General features: G+C 40.2%; 1 protein-coding gene across 1 annotated transcript in view; it reads right to left on the bottom strand.

Annotated features, from left to right (window-relative positions):
- Positions 1-21,497, bottom strand: part of csmd3b (CUB and Sushi multiple domains 3b) — a 312,509-nt gene that overhangs the window by 101,936 nt on the left and 189,076 nt on the right. The window contains exons 8-12 of the mRNA XM_063899320.1: positions 19,053-19,140; positions 18,785-18,909; positions 9,320-9,441; positions 1,322-1,425; positions 113-225 (exon numbers count right to left, since the gene is read on the bottom strand). Of these exons, the coding sequence (XP_063755390.1) occupies positions 113-225; positions 1,322-1,425; positions 9,320-9,441; positions 18,785-18,909; positions 19,053-19,140 (552 nt within the window). The remainder of the gene's footprint in view (positions 1-112; positions 226-1,321; positions 1,426-9,319; positions 9,442-18,784; positions 18,910-19,052; positions 19,141-21,497) is intronic.

Here is a 21,497-nt window from a genome sequence, read left to right as displayed (position 1 = left end):
CATTTCTTTAAGGTGAGGAATCTTTTCTCAGCCCACTCACACACATTATATTCATTTACTTTTCCGCATCTCTCGTTTGTGCCAAGGACACAAAAACATGCAAATTTCTTACCTTTGTAGTTTATCTTGAATCCTATGGATCCGACACTCTCATCAGACTGAAGGTGAAGCCACATCTGGTGGGTCATACTGACTATCAGGTCAGGAACAAAGCTTCCTGATAGTCTAGAGCACAAAATATATTCATATTAAATCATTGCCATGATAATCACTATTTTAAAAAGTATAATTTTCATCACTGCAATCAAGGCCATGAGGAAATGCTCAAGTGCTGCTCTCAATGTGAACAAACTGCAGCAGCTCTCTGGCACTGGATGAATGCTTTGATTTGGGTTTGCTTTGGTTGTGCATAATGCTGCCTCAGAAAAGCAAACTGCTCTGAGTACATTCATACTATCAAGCCATTTTTCTGGTTGCCAACGCCTTTTAGGCATGAAAGTTATCAGTGATGGACTCCGGAGTGAATTGAAATCATCCACTGTGTAAAGGCTCTACATCTGTTTTCCTTTTGGGCACTGAAAAGCATTCCCAAATTCCAAAAACAGTCCATCTTTTTAACGGTTACACATGATGCGAAATGCTTATTTTATGATCTAAGTAATTGCGACAAAAATGGGAGGATTTCAAGCCAGCTAGCAGGTGATGACTTACATCGAAAGCCAGAATGAAAATGGAAAAAGAAAAGTGAGTTAGTCTGGTCATTTGCAGTTTATGTGAAACATGTTAACTGCTGTGAGGCGTGTGATAGTCTGACGATAACGCCGCTGTTCATGATGGCAGCTGGCCATTATGAAAATACCTTGTGTGTTGCACACCTGCTTCATAAAATGACTCTAATGCAAAATCGCAGTAAAGGCAGCACATTTTCTGAAAGTTATTACATTCACCTTTAAGGAGTTTATCTCACCACATGACTTTGGTAAATCTGTTTTGTTGACATAATCTGTGTGGTACGACAGCAGCGCCTGCTCTGTATGCATCTCATCATTATAGCTATAAGAAGTCAACTGATTTAAAATGCAGCATGTTTAAGGAAATAAAGAAGCTTTGGGTCTGGTTTTTGTTAACTTCCTTATTTGAAGGTTGTGTGAATTTGTTTTTTTGAATTATAAGCTAAACATATCAGGGATTCTTACAAGCAGGTCCTACACTTGTTTCAGTTTGTCATTGACATGATTCAGAAAGAATGATATAACAAAGCATGATTTATATTTCCACATGGCATATATGGGATTGTATGAAAGGATATTGATTTACTTACACCTGCAGAATAGTTGTAGGATCCCCCACCTCCCCTCCATCTCCTATGGTCAGAGTATCATAGGCTATCTCCAGGTCGAACTCTTCAAAGTTGATTTGGATAACCTAAAGTTCACACACAAAAACATAGCATGTCAGATTCAAATCAGCTCAACTTAGTTAAAGTCAATTGACTGCTTTTGTATTTATATATAGGTACTTCGGGTTTGCTTGATTCATAGGAAAAAGACAAAGAAGAAGAAAGTCCTTACAAAAATGACAAACATTAGCCACCTCAGTTTAAGTGATGACGAACTGTGCCATGGCATCTACAACAGAGTTCATTCAGTATTACAAGAAGAGCTAAAAAGAGATGAGGAACACCTCCTGAGCTGCACTTGAAGCTGGGCGAATCAGCACATAGCTCAAAACTTGGGTTTGAGGAATTATTAAACCAACACTTTCTGTTTCATCTAACACCAGAGAGAAACACATTTGGCAGAGAAGAAGAGAGAACAGACGATGAGGGAAGAAGAAGATACACAAAGAAAGGATGATAGGAAATTGAGAGAAGGGAGGATATTGAAGAAGGAGAGATGAGATGGCAACAAAGAGAATTGGTGGGTAATAATGAGCACACCTTTGATGCTAGCATAGTGCAATATCTCACTAGAATTCCCACTTGACCCTCAGGGGAGAGTGAAACCTCTCTCTGCCTCCACTTCCCATTTCCTTGTGAGAAATTTACAGATTTCCATATTCAATATTCCGCTGGAGAACTTCAAAAACATCCAAAACATCATACAGGTCTGAGTCTCCTCTACTCTGGCGAGTTAACACTAAGCATATTTACGTGCGTATCAATATCTTCTCATTGATGAGCATCTGTTTTTGTAGTTTGTATTCAAACATTCTGTTTGAGTCAGGCAACATAAATATAGTTATTATTCCCCCTTTACTATCTGCAACCTGGACACCTGTGGACATAAAATATAAACTGTTTTTCCTCACTATGACCACTAATCTATGGAAAAAAGGGACAAATGAAAAATGTAGCCATGCCTTTCAACTCAGCTGCTGTTTAACTGCTTATCTGTTAGCATATGGCCTGATTTGCTCTTTCTCATGGGGTTAATTTATTATTTCTCACTCACAAGAAGCTCATTTAACTCTGGAATTTTCTTGTGGCAGCAGAATCAGGTTTTCGTTTTGTAGATAATTACCAAGATGAAATCACGCAAGCTGGAAAGCGCAAATTCCACCTAACCTGACATAACCAGAGGGGTTATGTCAGGTTAAATAAAGGGGGGTGGGGGGGCCTTCTAAGATGAATCAGTGATCTGCCTGACACCAACCAGCCTTATCAGCATGTAAGGCAGATTGGATTAAGCATCAGCTACCAACCTGCTAAACTCTCTCTAGCAAGCGCACACATCTAAAAACACACACAAATGCACACACTCATTTATGCCGACAAGAACAGTTTTGTGGCGATGAATGCGTCTATTTCTGTGATTACATTGTCACCATTTTCTCACTTATCACAGTTCTCCTATTAGCACATAGCCGGCTTTCAATACCACTGCAATTCTGACAACAAATGAGGCACAGCAGCATATATAGAGAATGTTACTGAGTATTTTATCTAAAGGCAAGACCAGAACCTGCATTCAAAGGGTTAAATCGTTAAGATTATTATAATGGAAATATCATGTGGTTTACTTTTTAATGTAGCAGCTGACTCTAGCTACATGTTGAGTTTGGCGAAACATGATGTACCAGTTGGATTTCATACGTCTCTTGGGCTCATCAAAATTATTATTTGAAAAGACAATATATGTCTTGTCATGAAACACAACCCTCTGGACTTGTACGTGCCTCATGGATTGATACTTTTTTTTACACAAGTTATGCATTTACTGAAGAACTCCAGACTTGTCCTATACGACTCGAAAATATTCCTAAAACTTCCTATCAAGACACAGCAGGGATTTGCCACTGTGCCACTACAGTTGATCTGTGTGTCTAAAAAGAGAAGCTTTGCACTTGCTGGATGCTGATGTAGCCATTTGGATTACATTTGAAGATGCAGTTGGGAATATTTCCTGAACCCTGCTTTGTTATTTTCAGAAAAGTAATAGAATGGAATTTCAAAATGATAGCGTTTTTAAAAAGCATGGTGAGGACAATGAACGCATCAACAAATCCAAAATATCCGTAGAATACATTTAACTTAAGAGGAGTTACTGAGAGGTAGATGATGAGAACTGCTACCAATACTGATTTATTTAGTTGATGATGTAATAGAGATTTTTAGCTTTTTTTGTTTTTGCAGTAGGAAACAGGGGGGGACCTGATAGTCCATGCAGAGTGTAACAACAGTGAAGGGCTGGTCCATCCTCCTTGTACTCGTCCTTTACACCCTAATGCCACATCAGCACTGTTCACACAGCATTAAACACAGCTGGAATATAAATACATTATACTGTGCCCATGTATGCGTACGTGTCTAAGAATGTGTCAGCTGAACTGAAGTCAACTTAGATATGAACTCATTACTGAGGCTGGTTGGTTATTGTTTATGTGTGCCTTTTGTGTCTCTTGTTGTGTAGTGTGTGCGATAGATACAACTGAGCACTCTACATATTTCTCTCTCTCTTTCTCCCTCCTTCTATCCTTTCCCCTCTCAAGCTGTCAAACCCTCGGCCTCTCTCTTTCTAATTGGCTGCTGCATTCCCCTTTTTTCATCCATCTATGGCTTCTAGCCAATGAGGCGACAGAATTGGATTTCTGCTTGATAAAGCACTTCCTTTGGTTGTCGTGGAGACAATGAGGTGGGGGCAGGCTCCTCCCTACCCATAACACTATAAGATCTAGGGACACTTTGAGGATACAGGTACTATAGGAATATCAGAACCACCTGGCGAGCGACGCGGTCAATGATGCAGGGAGGGCAGAGACAGGGCCAAGGGATAATGAATTGTCTGACAGTACACAGTAAACCCACTGCATCCGCTCCCTTTGATCATGCTTCTGCCTGGACGGTATAAATTGCACCATTGTGAGAAAACCCGGCTTCAGCTGATGAAAACTGATGGACAGAGCCTGTTGCAACTTCCCCCCAATACTTCTGTTTCATTGAGCTGACTCCACCAGGGGCTCCTTTTAAGATACCGACTCTAAACAGAAACCTGATAGAAAACACAAAGTACAGCTTGTACTGTTGCTATGCAACAACTGTACTGAAAATTGCATTCAAATCACATTGCAATTAAGTTTTAAAAAAGTGTTACACCGTTCGTCTTTTCAAGAAGATGCAGAAGCACGCCATTTTAATGACTAACAGCAAGTTAAAGAAGACGTTGCTGTGTGTTTTTATCTTATCTCGGCCTCATGGCTTCTCTGTGTATGATGGATTTCTGTCGGACTACAGGGCATAACTGAATTCAATGCCTGTAAATTAGTCAAAAGGAAGCCTATCAAAAGTGTACCTCCCCTTCCTTCCTGAATGCCCTTGCATTTCTTTTTCCTTGGGCATAGTGGTGATAACTATATATGCAGCATGGCAGCACTGCAGCAGTCTTCTTATATCCACAGCCTGTGAGTGACACTGTGCATGCAAATGTGTGCGAAGTGGCTCAAAGCCAGTTTCTACTTACTGTAAGGCTGATAATGTATAAAGCAGGGCTTGATCTAGCATGAGCATGTTCACTAATTGAGCTTTGTCCAGCTCTATAAGTGAGCTCTAAAATAGTGGACTCGTACTGACATGAGGTTTGTAAGATGCTTTGACTTGTTTATATCATGGAAGACAGGAACATGGGAAGCGCAAAAAGAGAAACTTAATGATGTGGAAAATGAATAAAAAGATAATAGAACAGTAAGATCTTGTTTCTGAGAGAAGTTGGACAAGAGAATAGGAAAGAAGGGAAGAGAGAGGTATAGTAATGGCCATCTCGTCATACCATCCCCAAGGTTAAATGAGAACAGGAGAGAATGAATTGGTTCTAAAGGCTCATTCTGCCAAAACTAAATGAAGCAATAACATCAGAGAGCTATAGAACCCTATTAACATTTAACCTGAGAGAGAAGGAGCAAAGAGGTGGGCAGACAGAGAGGGAATGTGGCTGACTGAGACAAAAAGCACTACAGAAATTCTGTGTCTCGCTAACAGTGTACGAGAAGAAGAATATGTGTGGAAATGGCTGCAATGGAGAAAGTGATACGAGTGCTCCCCTCCTCCATGTCTGTAGTCTCTCTTTCTCCATAGTAATTTGCTGGTTTCAGGCTGAGCTGTTTAATGAATAAGCTGGGTAATTCTGAGGACAGTGCCTCTGGGAATGGGGGGAGAGAAGGGGTGTGCAGTGTTAAAAAGAGAAAAAAAAACCAAGTATGTTACAGGAGGAATGAGGAAGGGGCTAAAGTATTAGATAGGGAGAGAAATAAAAGTCATAAAAACAAGCACATCTCTGGTTGTTAGAGAGGCAGTTTTGGACGATTCCTCTACTCTGAATGTGTTGTGCTTGCACCATGACCCTCTTTCCCCCTCAGTGTTTGTGTTTCTTGTTGCCTTCTCCCCTCAGGATATCAACTGACCACTCACCCGCCAACTAAACTGCCCCCTGTTCCCTCATCAGCCTCCTAATTGAGGACAGCTTTTTACTGCCAGTGCGCCAGATCGTCAATGCTCGACTATTTTCCCGCCTGTTACCTGTTGTTTATCTGCCAATTCCCCGCTGTTTGTTTGCCTTCACCACCTGCCCAGCAAAAACCTGCTTTTGTACTAGTAAATTACCTTTGACTCCACAAGATGTGCCCCAACCTGCAATTTCCTCTTGCAAGTACTCACTCTAACCGTGACAGAATGTCCAAAACCATCATGAACCTACAAACACTGAAATGTCTTTAACAGAAATCGTGACCAGAGTTTTAACTAGAAGCTGACCAAAGAAGCTAACCTTTCATTTGGGCAAACAGTTGGATAAATGGTTAAGCCATGTCTGTGATTTATTTTCCCATTTATTAAAAGCCTCTAAATGATATTCTTTTCTGGAACTGGCTTTGTTAACGTAGAGCACTTCTCGGAATAATACTATTTGGATTGCTCCATTAAATCATAATGCATGTCACTTAAGTATTTAAACATTTAAAATTAGGAAAAAATCTATACCATCAAAATGATGGATTGATGCTCTTGGCTTCAACAACTTTAAAGCATATTTCTACAGATTCTGCCAAAAATCCAAGGGAAACAAATGACTTTAATCTGACGGCAGAAAGACAAGTCTGACAGATGTAAATCTATGACCTATTTCAGCAATTATGTAATGAGGTTTCAGTTTCTTTATGGTATGATTAATATGAATACTCTCATATGTGCCTCTTCAAAGGTGTCCCGGGAAAAAAAAACTTGCCAAGACGGAGGGAAAAAAAAAAAGGTAAATGATTTGGAGCTATTCAGAATGATTTGTCACTTCTCATCCCTTTTGCATGCTTTGTAAATTCACATTACTTTTCTAATGGGTTCAGTATTGCAATAAGCCTCCATTCCTCTGTCCTATACAATTTCTATTAGCATTACTGATGAATGTAATGTAACCATCTTTCCAGTTGCTTTTCAGTAATAGGGTATGATTGGCCGGACTTGAAGCAGGGTCAGTTTGGTTCATGTGTTACATGTCTTAGCCCCCAAGGCTCTACGTCTGTATTTGTTTTAAATGAACGTTCCTTCGCTAAAGGTCAGGTGCTGTCCACATTTACAGACCCATGAATACCTTTGATGTGATGTAGTGTCATCATTTGTGCATGACATTTAGGATACATGATGCAGTGTGATAAAAGACATGCATGATTCAGTATAGTGCATGACATGTGTGGTGCGGTATGGAGCATGACATGTTCAAGAAATAAAATAGAACATTACAGTAGATGATAAGGTACTTTCTGTATATCTTTTAAAGATAAGGGGCTATAAAAATGACTTGAGACAGCTTCAGTTGACCTGGTGTTCATACAGATCAATGTGTTTTGCAACATCCATAATCATCCATGAAAGATCCACATTCATTTCAATCTCCGTGTGCGCACACACCTGGACACGCATGCACACTCACACTCACACACAGACATGGACACACACACCACAGGGTGCAGAAGGGTATTAGAACCATAGCCTTCAACAGGCACATACACAATGTAGCCTTCAACAGAGAATGTATTGCTGCAGGCCATAAACCAGGGGCCTTGGGCTGTGACAGGGAGAGCTGTGTGTGTGTGTGTGTGTGTGTGTGTGTGTGTGTGTGTCTGTGTGTGTGTGTGTGTGTCTGTGTGTGTGTGTGTGTGTGTGTGTGTGTGTGTGTGTGTGTGTGTGTGTGTGTGTGTGTGTGTGTGTGTGTGTGTGTGTGTGTGTGAGCAGAAGAAGAGAGAGACAAAGCTTGTGAGTCAGAGCAAAGCAGCAAGTACGCATGTGTATTTATGTGGATGTTAAAAGAGTGTGTATTTCAGCAAATATGTATGTTAAAATGTATGTTATCTGTGTGTGACTGTGCATGCGAGTGTGCCCGGATATTTGTATGTGTATCCCTATGGTGCTGACGCAGGTGTTGCCATTGACGACAGAGCGGTCACCACAGTGACCCTGAGTGGAATAAGGAAGTATCTCCTGAATACCAATCAGATTTCTCCTGGGAAATAGTGCAACCAATCCCAACTTTTCATCTAACTTAGAGCCTATCATTTACCCCCTTTGCAGGACTAAGCAATCCAATAGAATTAGATAGTGATTTGCTCTGACTAGCATATCATTTACAGAACCTCCTACATGAATTACCAACATATTTCACTTATGTAAAGATACCTCTAATGCAGTGCCAACCCTGTCCTGAGCCCACCTTGTGGCATGAGCATAACCCAGCGTCCGGTTTGCCCTCAGGTTAACTTTATTACCTCTCTCAGTTTTTTGCCGTTGTTTACACTTTATAAATGCCTGTAAGGACGACTGTTATATTGATTAAAAGTACATAGAATGCATGAAATTCAAATGTAGCAGAACCTTCAAGCTAATTCACGGAGACAACTTGAGCTGAGTTACTACACTCAAACAGGAAATAGTGTACTCACTGATGCATAATATTCAACACACTGTTTTCCCGAAAAGGTAGACTTTATAACTCTTGCTCTGCCAATGCTGCTGTTGCTTATTTAACATTTCATAAGCCCCATATTCACCCGTAAGCTTTGATGGTTCTCTACACAGAATTCAGAGTATATCTATGATTTACGGATTGCCTCTACATGACTTTCAACATGACTACAGCCAAGCCTGTGGCAAGTAAAAAAAAAGTTTAAAACAACGGCAACAAACTGAGAGAGGTAATTGAGTTAACCTGAGGGGAAACCGGAGGCTGGGTTATGCTCATGCCACAAGGTGGGCTCAGGACAGGGTTGGCACTGCATTAGAGGAGGTGGGGGGCTGTCAGGGCTGCAGCGAGCCTCCACAGGCTGTGGCCCATTCACTGCACATTAGTTTTGTTGCTGGATGCTGGCTTACTAACTGAACTCTTCTTCAGTTCCCCAATAATTAAATCAATGCTGTAGTTGAATATTATATAAACCTATTTGTAAATTAAAACACTTGCTTTCACTGAGGTTTTCTGACTGCGATTGAAATCAAACTAAGATGTGTTTTTCTTACCATGCAGACTATATTGCGACAATCTATCTAGTAGCTGCAACCTGGGTGTTTGATGCAATTTTTCAGGGCAGGGATATTGCTTTGGATCCAAGACAGTGCAGTTTTGAGTGTTTGTTGTTTGTATGAGCAGTTCTCAAGAAAGCTGCAAGCAGAGTGTCCACATACCAATCAGGAATCAAGTGGGTTTGTACAAGCAAGTTATAAATGGGCAGTGGAATATTAATAATTAATGCATCCCACTGTAGTTGTGGTGGATCAAGGTTAAATAACTTAAACAATTAGAATTTAGACACAGAGACAAAAAGGGAGCGAGCGAGGGAGATTTACCTTGTTAGGATTTGAGGCCGTAATAATCCACACACACTGCGCATTGCTCTCATATTGAATTGGGAAGTTAGGAGATGTGAAGGTTCCTGACGGCCCTTGAAGATTACTGCCACATGTCTTCACTGTGAAGAGAAAGAACAAAAACAAAACCACTGTTATTAGTCGCAACTGTAGAATCTGTAGTGGTATTAGCAACCACATTTGTGTACTGTTGATTCACAGCACTAAAACAGAGAGACAATTACCTTTATAATTAAGGCATTAGGTTTATGCTAAGCCACAGACTCTCAGAACAAATCCAACAGCAAAAAATAGCAAAGCTTGTGGATCAAAGCAGCAGTGTAGTAAATACAACTAAAAGTGCCGCTAATACTATGCTGAAAGTGTGGTGACGGAAAGAGAAGGGAAGGAAAGAGAGAACAAGAACAGAAAGAGGAACCAAAGGTCAGAAAGATGCTATTGATACTGTCAGTGACATCTCCCTGGACACAAGTACTTAATTGGAAGCTATTGGCTGTGAAATACCACAGGATTGGCGAATATTGACATATACAGACACTCAGCAGCAATTTATTTTCATATTCTTTTGAAAGTCAACAGGTTACAGCTGAGTTAGAATTTGCCCAATGCACAACTTTTATTGCATATCACAGAAACATGTGGCTTTCGTTCAACTTGATCAATGAAGTGAGACGCACGGATACATAGAAGCATATTTCTGTATGTCAACATAAAGTCATACGCATTCACAGACACTAACTCTGAACCTGCAATCAGTGGGCTGTTAAAAATGACACATGGTAGTTGTTCGATAAAGCAGCCAAGCCTCTATTAGGCTGTGTGTTCTGACTGGATGTGATAGAGGACCTGATCGTCTGTCCTTGGGTCGTCCTGTTAGAGTTGGGAGGTAATTTTCTGGTTGGTTTGAAGCAGTGTTTGTTCCTTAATTAGTTTGTTCTGCGTCAGGCCGCGGCAACGCGTACAGTTAACAGACACGCACGCACGCACACACACACACACACACACACACCAAAAACAATAATCACATAAGGTTGAATGCTCATGTGGTCACATTTTACAAACAAGAACATGTGCAGATGCAGTGACACATGCTGTGCAGCCAAGAAACACGTATCAATGCTAAATAGTAGGCTTTTCATGCACACACATTTAGCAGTTTCAAACTTGCAAATGAAAGAACATTTACAACTACATGCATCCCGACATAATTCCCACATATACCATTTGAACAAAAAAGCATTCTTTCAAGCACCAGAAAAAATACTACTGTGATTTGGTGGTTGGAATGGGGGCAGGGAATAGAATCAGACTGCAGTGTGTTTGGGTTTGTTTTTGGATGTAAGGTGGTGTCCCTGTGCTGCTGTAAGAGTGTCAGAACAAGTACAAGACCCCCTTAGAGACACCCTTTACCTCTCTCACCAGTCTCTCTGTATCCTGGACCTCTGCCTGAGTTCCCCCTGACTGAACCCTGTTGATGCTTGTTTCTATAGTTCTCAATGCATCTTCAGATGACCTTCTCTTGTTCAGCTCACTGCAATTTATAAAGTGATAGATACATAGAGATGAAGTGTGTGTGTGTGTGTGTGTGTGTGTGTGTGTGTGTGTGTGTGTGTGTGTGTGTGTGTGTGTGTGTGTGTGTGTGTGTGTGTGTGTGTGTGTTTCTGTTGCACGTGAAAAATTACTCATCTGCATGAGTGTGTGCCTGTGTAATGCGGTGTATATGCGTGTGTGTACGTTGACAGCTCAATCAGCGTGGCCAGAACGAATGGCGATGCCATCACCGCGCCAACAGCAGAGTGGGCACGGTGTTGCTATAGCGATAGTGCAGAGAGAGTTATCACCGGAATTACCAGACGAGCTAACATCCCATAATTTATATTATTCCACCCGTATCTTTGCCTCTCCTTGAATCTGTCCGTCTCTCTCTGTAGTTCACTCCGCCTTTTATTCATGCTTCCATTCATCAGCCAGTACTTCATGATTTACAGTTCACTCTATCATTCACTCTACCTGTGTCTATCTCTCTTTATCTATACTTTCCTTTCTGCTTGTATATTCTGTATTTTAAACTCAATAGAAGATTTTTTTGTTGAACTTTTAAAGCTTAAGTTTTCCCCTTGTTATGCTATTTTATATTGCGAACTCACAACTTCCAGAGTTCAAGATAATAAAATGTGATGTATCTATGTATGCTGAACCAACTTACTAACACCCAGAGGTGGAAAAAGTACTCAGATCTTGTATTTGAGTACCCAAGTTTAGGAAAGTCCTGCATTCAAAATGTTACTCAAGTAAAAGTACATAAGTATTAGCATCACAATATGCGTACCAAAAATAAAAGCACTCATTCTGTAGATTGGTCCATTTCAGAATAATATATATGATATGTTTTTTATAATTATTGATGCATTAAAATGTAATCAAAGCTGGTAAAGGTGCAGCTTGTTTTAATGACTGTATATACTGCAGGGTAGCTTGGGAATTTATTCCAGTTGTAACTAGCATCTGATTTAAGACTAACAATTCCTAATAGCACATCCAGGGGACACTAGCATTATTTAGGATGTTTCTACCATGTCCAAAGACACATATCTAACACTTTAGCTGCTAAACTCTCTGCTATTCAGCTGGTTGCTTCAGTTGTCTGTTTGCACTTGTTTACAGTTACTTTTTGATCAAAGCATTTACACAAAAATAATTTGCATCCCTTGAAATGTGGTTGATGTGAAATAAACTCTGTCCCTGTGTCTCTCTTTTCCCATTTTCTCTCTCTCTCTCTCTCTCTCTCTCTCTCTCTCTCTCTCTCTCTCTCTCTCTCTCTCTCTCTCTCTCTCTCTCACCATTAATAATATTGGCACAGTGTAAAGGGGGCTTAAAGCCAAAAGGGCCAAACTATCATTGAAGCGATAATGAATTCTAGATCAAATTAAAAATGTTGATGAGCTCTATCTGTTACTAAAAGCATATTTTTGGAATCACTAGGGAGATTAACTGAATGCTCTAGGCAGGAAATGCAGTTGGAATGTGTGCTTCTATGTGTATGAGTGTGTGTGTGTGTGTGTGTGTGTGTGTGTGTGTGTGTGTGTGTGTGTGTGTGTGTGTGTGTGTGTGTGTGTGTGTGTGTGTGTGTAATGACATAGTCTCTTTTGATTTGTATACATTCAGAACTAAATTTCCTTAGGATTTTAGGATTCTCACTTTCTCACACACACAGGCACGCACGCGCGCGCGCGCGCGCGCGCGCGCGCGCACACACACACACACACACACACACACACACACACACACACACACACACACACACACACACACACACACACACACACACACACACACACACACACACACACACACACACACACACACACAATTTTGGGATGCGGACCAATAAGTAATGATGTTTTAGGCAAGGATCACATTGCCAAAGCCTTAAGTGTAGCTCCAATGCCCTTGCTCACAGTTCTCCAAACTTTCATATTATGGCTTCAGAGCATAACTGACGCACCCCATAATAACTGATAAGTCTACAGGGAAACATTTTTTTCTGTCTTTAAATTCTCAACGCGCTTCAACTTCAAAATGTTCTCCTTTCTGGCATGGAAAGAAAACTGTTTGCTACAGTCTGATCTCTGCCTCACACTAGAGGTCTATAACTGCTGTGTTCTCAGCCTGGTGCCCTTTGTGGTGTGTGAGCTGTCCCCACAGCGGAGGGCTCGGGTTAAATCACCCATACAGAAATATCTGCTGAAGCATACCAAGGACACTTAACCCCTACCTGTTTCAGATTATCTGCCTGACCCTGCACCCCAACGAGAGAAAATAAACAGAATTGGGGGGTGAGGTTAACCAAATAGTAAACAAAATCAAATCATACGGATGAGTTTTCAAAAGTACACGATTCAAGGGCTTATTTGGAAATGGCATGCTACTCAACCGGGAATGTCCTTTTGGTACAAACACATCTTTTGACCCTGGGCTTTCTTTCTGAACAGCCGAGCATTTGATTTTTTTTTTAGAACATTCACATTTTTACCAATACACTATTTTTTCAGAGCTTATAAACTCAGACTTCAATGAATAGTGTGCATGATGACTGTGTGAGGTGATTTATTTTTGAATCCTTAACTACATGGTTGTTTCTTTGTCAAAGAACTGAATGATTAAAGTGCATTATTCATCAACGGATTGTCACTTTAAAAGGGCTTTTTTCATTTCAATGACTTTGACAAGGATGATGTGTAACCAATAGACAGGTAAGCTAAAATCAAATTATGACTTTGACAGGAAGGGTAAGAAGGTATCTTCTATGTCCGTGTCGATAAGAAGAATACACATATTACTTGTGAGGCTATCAGATTCATTTGTTATGAAAAGGTACGAAAGGTTATGAAATTTTAGTACAAGCAAGTCTAGTAAATATGAGCTTGGAAATATTTTTACATTTAAATGTATTACTTGTTCACGCTCAGCTATAGATCAGTGTGTTACATCAGAGGCTTCTGCATGAAGGCCAAACTGCTCTAACAGGCTGCCTTCAGGAGAGGATAGACTAACCAATGGACACGTAGAATGATTGATGACATCATTAAGCTGGCACACAGCGTTCCAATGGCTCTTGCTTGAGTCAGGGCTGTAATTGGTAGACACAACACACACACACACACACACACACACACACACACACACACACACACACACACACACACACACACACACACACACACACACACACACACACACACACACACACACACTAAGATAGTCATTTAGTCAAGTTGTGTTAGGGTGACTATACACTAAAGTTTCTTTCTTGATTGAAGTCAATATATGAGCATGTGTCTGTATCCGATTGACATATAGCACCCCTCATTGACTCAGTATATCCAGGCAGATCCTGTATAACACACAATCACACACGCACACACATAGTTGGCTTCATGGCCTTGCCATCTGTCCATTAATCAAGGTGCCACATGGACACTCGCTCGCTCGCTCTCTCTCTCTCTCTCTCTCTCTCTCTCATGAATTTTTGTGGAAGTGGAAAAAGGACACTGTTATTTGTTGGCAGTTTTTGTAGTTTATTTGTATTTAGTTTGGAATTGTTTTACCGCATTTGTTAAATTGACTACTACTCTGTGTCCGTCTCTTGTTATTTGCATCTGTCTCTCTTTATTGGTTCACTGTTGCGACATAAAGGGCACACTTTCACAACACATTTACTTTGTTTTCTCACTTATGTTCCAAATGACACATTTAGCTGTATTTAAGTGTTTTGACAGAGGTGACCCTTTAATAAGTCATTTGGCTTGATGCTTTGTGACAGATTGCCTCTCTCCCAATGGTATTCATGAGTTTCCACTTTAGCTATTGGCTGGTCTGTGTGTAAAGGTCAGATATGAATTATGTTGAGCTAGACACAGCCTTTCTTTCATCACCTTTTTCTCAGGAGACTTAAACTAAATAGGCTAAATAAGGGCACTGCGTCAGAGAACCTGTTTTGCCACAGTCGATCACCTGAACATGTAATGAAACATGATTATGGCTGCTAAGGTGTTGAACTCATCCAACAATTGTATCTATTTTCATACACCTGTGAAGCCATTGGAGGAGCAAACAGAGGCACCCATCAATTTTCAATGGGATCAAATACATATCTATGCTTTTGCGTCTGTTTGGAAATTTGGTGGCTAAAAGTGAACACTAGTGCGAGGGTGGGTGGGTGGTGCTACTCCAGTTGTGGTCATGCAGATGCAGCTTTTCTATTTTGTTGGCTAACACATTTTGGAACAAATAATTGAATTTCCATGAGCTCAGACCACTTCAAACATACTGTAGCAGCTACTGTAATTACATTTTCTACCAAAATAGGTACTCTATCTCCATAGTTTTCCATTTATGCTTGAGTTGTGTGTAGCACCTGTCTCATTATGTTAGTAGTATACCCTTTAGTCAACAGAAATATAGTCTCACATCTCACTGTACTATACACTTACTTACTATAGTTGTATCTTCACTTGATATATATCTCTGCCTTCAGTAAAAAATCTTAGCATTATGCATGAACAGGAATGTTGGTGTCTTCAGCTCTCTGTTAAACTACAAAAGATTAAAACAAGTTTTGTAGCATCTCTGGGTGCTGTTTAATCTTAGAACAGTTCTCTCTTAGGGGGTAAAAAACTGCTGATCAAAAACAGAAGAAGAGATGAGCTGAGGTCCAGCATCACCATATATGCTGATACTAAAGTATTTTACTAACAATGTAGTCCTTCTATATAGCTCCCCTTCCAGATCATGCTGTGTTTGCTCGTGTGGTTCACAAAATCGTAGACAATAATTTACATTTATTGTATCAGAGCCTGATGTATCAGATGCCTAGAAAATCCCGACAATCTTAATTGGACCTTTGAACACAATGTCAATATCTTATCCTGGCTTCTGTCTGGTAATAGGTCCAGGACTAATTTTGGGAAAAACTGTTATGTTGATTCTACTCATGGAATATCAACTTTGAACTAGCAACTTTTTTGCCTGTGAGGCATTTCTTTTGTCAGAATTTCAAAATTGGAATTTTGTCCCTAAGGGAAAACTGATTTTTGTCAACATGTTTAAAAATAGAAGCAGTCTCTATCTTCTTTTAAGTTAAGCCACCATCCCCAAAACATCCTAATACAAGCTTTACATGTACACTTACAATGTTTACAGTAGCAAAGTGTAGTTGGTTTTCTTTTTTTTTCTTTTGGAGATGCACATCTCTCAAAATAAAGCTGTGGCCGTGTTGTCAAAAAGATATGATTCCAGTGTTACATGTATCCTGTCCTTCAAGCAACCTCAATGCGGTTATCCTGGGATTTACGGGATTTCTGAAGATGGATGTCTTGTGTTTCACCAAAGTAGGACAGAGTTGTACTTCAAAACAATGGCACTTGCATGAGCAGAAAACAAAACGCATCTTATATTTTAACAATATTCTCTCAACAAGCATCAATGGTGGATAAGTTGAGAGAATCCACGGTAAATGGTAGACTTGTCAGCCGTGATCAAAGCATATCATTTATCGTGTTTTCTATTGTTTTAGCAAGGGCTTGGATTAATTCAGTTATACAGCTTGTACCAGGGGGATATGCCTGAGTAACAGTGCCCTCAATGGTAAGTTTCTTAAAATAACAGAGATCAACTAGCGCAGTCACTAGTTACTTAGCAACAACCACGGAGCAGGATGTTGCACTTTGTCATGGCTTGATCAAAAAAAGTTGCTCACTAAACATTTTTTTGTGCTGGAAATACCTGCAATGTGTTTTAAATCCAGGATAACTTTAACTCCTGCTCCTCAGAAGCTACAGTAGCTCTACGAAAGTGTCCCACCCTGTCTGTATAGCTTTCCTTCAAAGATCTCTGCTGACGGAAGGCTAATGGCTCTGCCTCCCAGTGATAGAGGTCATTCTTTCCAACCATTCCCTCTTTCAGGGGACAGCATCAGTGACTTTAATGTCATTTGCAGTCTCCCTTTGGGGAGGCTTAGCCCATTATCACATGCAGGTAAATGCGAGACTTGATTGGACTAATGTCAGTAGCTATATTTAATTGCTCATTAAAACGTATTTAGTGATGATGAGTCCCTAACAGCCATTAACAATCTTAAAGAGTCAATCAGAGGGTATCAGCACTATAATATCCCTGATAATGAGTTGGTTAATAAGGTTGATTGGCAGGGACCAATCACAGCCCAAGTGTGACTGCCATATCCAAACTCCATTGGCAACGTTACATCCTGCTGTCTCACAAGGATCTGTGCTGTCATCCTAACAACAACTGAACAAAAGGTCTTTCCCCCTGTGGGCGGCTCCAATATTGAATGCTTGTGTTGGACTGTGTCCTTTAACCAGAAGCCAAGAGTGCAGCATCCACGGATAGCAGGCATCAGCACTGATAATGATAGCAAGATTTTGGTTGCTTTTTATTTTTGCTAACTTGTGCCTCATCACGCCCTCTCTCCTGCAGAGTTCCAGAAAATGTTCCCCTTCCGCTATCTTTTAGGATCTTTTGAGGTTCCCCTTCCTCTATCTTTTAGGATTCCTTAAATGCACCACAGGGAGAAGAGAGGAGTCTCCTCAAAGACTCATGGAGTGCGGAAACAGAGTATCCTACACAGAAATGTGTAACCATGTGGCACACAGTTTGAAACACATCATAAGTAACTGACGTAGCTGACACCATGGAACCAAGGATTTCTGATTCAACAGCTTCTTCTCCTCCATCCCCTCACTTTTATTTCCTTGCTGGGAAGAGCTAGGATTCGAGAAAGAGACACAAGTGAGGGAAGCCAGCACGCACCCTTCCCAAGGTGCTACAAAAAAAAAGCATTCCTTTCTAAAGCAATAACTATCCCATCAGAAAACCATTGTTCAGGTCTGACTGATTTAGTGTCCTCTTAAAGTTCGGTCCTACACTAAGATTAAAATGGGAAAATGTATTTCAAGAAGTTATGTTCATAATACAGTTTTTCAGAAATGTTACATCACCCGGCTGCACAAAAGTTTAGCTGGTGTTCATATGCTAATGTCTTGTGATGGATATGGTGAGTTTTACTTTCACAGAGGCTATAATTTAAGCAGAAAGAGTAGGTGTGACATTTTTAAGATTTTCCCTGCCTCGTTCCTCTCCTCCTTCTGTTCCCAGTCCTCACTTTTTTATATCTCTGTGATTATTAGTCAGGAGAAAAGTTATCTCTCCTTCTCTCTTACACACACACACAAAGACCCACACCCAGTGAATATTGGTTTTTATGTTAAAGTATGTGTCTCCAGCCAGAGTGTGAAGCCTAGTGAAGGGAGACATGACAAACGACTTTGGCATTTAACATGACAGACGCCCTCTCTCTCTCCCCCTGTCCCGCTCCCTCTGTTCATGCGCGTGTGGGCAGATGTAAGTGTGTGTTGGACATTGAAACCATGGCGGATGTGAAACCGGAACCAGCACGGGGAAGTTGAAGAATGAAAACATGTTATTAATCAGAGCACTTAAAGTAAATGATGAAGAATGTACCCCAGTCCCCATGTACTGTTTTATTGAGCAATATTTATCAGTGGAGTTCATCGGCAGTGTATTGTCGTTTTGATTAGGGCTGTAATTTTGGGTCCTGTACAATGATTAATATACCTCCCCCGGAAAAAGAATGCATCTGCAGCATGTTGGTGCAAACACTGGGTTATGGAGTGGTTTGTTTCAGAATTGTATAGCCAGAGACGGGTAACCGAATAGGATTAAAAAAATAATACAAACTCTTTCTGACGAAGGGCCACGGTAACACGCTGGCAACTTTCTGAGTCAGTGTACACGGGAAGTTCTTATGCGTTAATGTTTTCTTACCTTCACATAGTGCCTTCTGCTGCTGTAATCATGTATGTTTCTATGGTGTCGGTAATTTGTACGGTTTTTGCTTCTTACCTTTACAGACCGGTCTGTGGTCACTCCAGGCTGCGAAGACTTCCGCCACTCTCTGGCAGCTGATGGTTTTACTGCCCTGAAGAACATAGTCTTCTCCGCAAGTGAACTGCACCACAGCTTCAATGCTACACACACAAACACATAAACCAAACACAACGGCAACACACAGTGAGACAAGAATATATATGGAGACACAAGATTTGTATAAATGCTAATACTGTGTGTGCATCTATATGTGAATTAAAACTTGCTTGTGTGAAAATTGTACCTGAAATCGCTGCCATGCCGCTTTCCATTCTCTGGCTCTCCTGGGTCAGGGCAGGAGTTAGATGCCTGTTTCACACCTCCTTCATTTACTACACAGAGAGACAGACAGGTAGAGAACCAGGCACAAACAAGTTACTATTAGGCACAGAGAAAGCAACCAGACTCTCCCTTGAGAGATCTAAGTCAGAGATGTCTGTCATTCTGATTGTAACACCAGATGTCTCCAGGAAGAAATCAAGCTCTACAGTTTTAGTTTAGTTTTTGGAAGCCTGCCTGTCTGGTCACTTTTCCACTTTAGAGGGGGGAGAAACAGGTGGAAAGAGAAAAGGGCAGGCCATAAAGGGACAGACGGGTTAGACAGAGAGACAGGCAGACAGGGACAGCACTACACTCCAAATTCAATCCTAATTCTAACAGAGACACAGACACTAAACTTGACAGTAACACTTCGAACATCACACAGACAACAGATAGAATTGTACCAATACTGCAACTTCACACCATGATGCATCTGTACTCTGTCTCTTATGCATTACTGCTGTTGAGAGCAAATGTATGTATATGTTCTTTCTTGACCTGTCTTTGGTATACTTCCATTTCCTTTTGCTTCTTTGGTTTCTTAATCTTAACCTGTCACTCTCTCCTTCCTCCCTCTCCATATAAATAGCCCCACAGCTATATTTTATTGGCTTTCCTGAAATGACACTACTGTATAGAATTGTTTATTTCCATAACCTCAGACCTACTCAGAGTCTACTTTTTTTCTTTGAGCATTACTTTTAAAACTTTGAAGAACATAGCTGTTGGGTTCACATTGAGCAATGTTTAAGTGTTTGTGTGTAGGTGTGCCAATAGAGAAAAGGCAAAAAGGGTTATGTGCCTTAGCATTGCTGTTAGATAAGTTACATAGCGCAACACATGAAGAACTTTATTTCCTTTCAAAGCTTTTTCCAATTTAGATCAAAACACACTTTAAATTCAAACTTTTTTTCAGTTTTTTTTCAAATTATTTTATTTTTCATTTCACATTGATGTGTTCCATGTTCCACAGAGCAGCTTGTTAACAATGACATGATGAGAAGTATTAAAGCATCTTTATGAGTTTTTGGTACATACATATATTCTCAATTTAAGGCCCCACTTGATAGTTTTTTAAATGTATTAATTAGGTCATGATGAAGGGACAATTATTGAATAATACTGATTTTAAAATGTGGGCAACTGTGAGAAAATGTGCATTATTTTTCTATGGTCATTCATTCTTTCGTAACGCCTTCTGTCATTACGAAATGACAGAAGGAAAACTTATTTAGCTTATTTACTTTAGCTTTACAGCAAACAAGACTCCCCGTGTTGTATTTTCATATCCAAATGCATGGTGTAATATTCAAATGAGATGGAAATACAATTAATGTTCTTTGATGTAATAAAATATTCCACTTTTCTTTTAAGCGGCAATTAGACGACAATGTGAAAGTATTCTGTTGATCACTTATTTCATTAGTACGATTCAATTATGCTTGATTGTGGGAGAATACGATTCCTTTCATGTTCTTTGAATGGAGATGAACGATATTGTCGAGTCTCATTTTTGTTTTGATGCATATTCTTACTTTATACTTATCTGTACCTACTGTAGCTTTTATGTCTGGAAGTTATTTTTGCTGCCGTAATAAGACACATTTAACCTCATCTAAAAAAAGGTCTGTTTGCACCGAATATGGCTCATAAAATGATTCCACTAATAGAAAACAAAGCAGAAAATGGGACAAACCTAGAAATGAGGTTGGAAAACAGAACCACCAAATCAGTTCAATATGGAATTGTATTATATATATGTTAACACAAATGTGTAACCTGACATGGTATATTTGATGTATTTATATGCACCTTCTGGCACTAATTGCCAGAGAACTCAATTAGGGGTAACTAACAGGCTGGGGGGGATATAACTGACCGTTTCTTCTCTCATGCAGCCTGTTTATTTATCTGCGCTATCCCACTAACATGCATGTCCATGTTTAGTCTGTATCAACAAAACCAGCAGGTGTGTGAGTGTGTTGGAGTAGATAGTTTGTTGCTTTGTTGGAGCGGCTAATTTGACCATCTGGACTGTTAACACTATAACAGAGGGATTGGTTGCAGTATCAGTACCGTGCACACATACAGAACCCCTGAATAATCACGTATGTACACACACAAACTGTAGATCCATGCACATATAAATAAACACGATGCACAGAAACAAAAGCACACAGGCATGGACAGGCAACAACAGGTTCTGTGCTTCAGTGGAGAGTTAAACAAAGCAAAGCCAATTCTAAACCATCTGAACCAATCCGAGCCAGACTAATTAACATACACATTTGCATCTGTACGAATCAAACCTCTACCATGACTCCCCAACCTGTCGGGAAACCTGATGAATCGGGGATGCATCGTGTCT

Source organism: Eleginops maclovinus, chromosome 13 (assembly GCF_036324505.1).
Source record: "Eleginops maclovinus isolate JMC-PN-2008 ecotype Puerto Natales chromosome 13, JC_Emac_rtc_rv5, whole genome shotgun sequence".
In the NCBI taxonomy this organism is placed as follows: Eukaryota; Metazoa; Chordata; class Actinopteri; order Perciformes; family Eleginopidae; genus Eleginops; species Eleginops maclovinus.
This window is presented reverse-complemented; position numbering and strand designations above follow the sequence as displayed.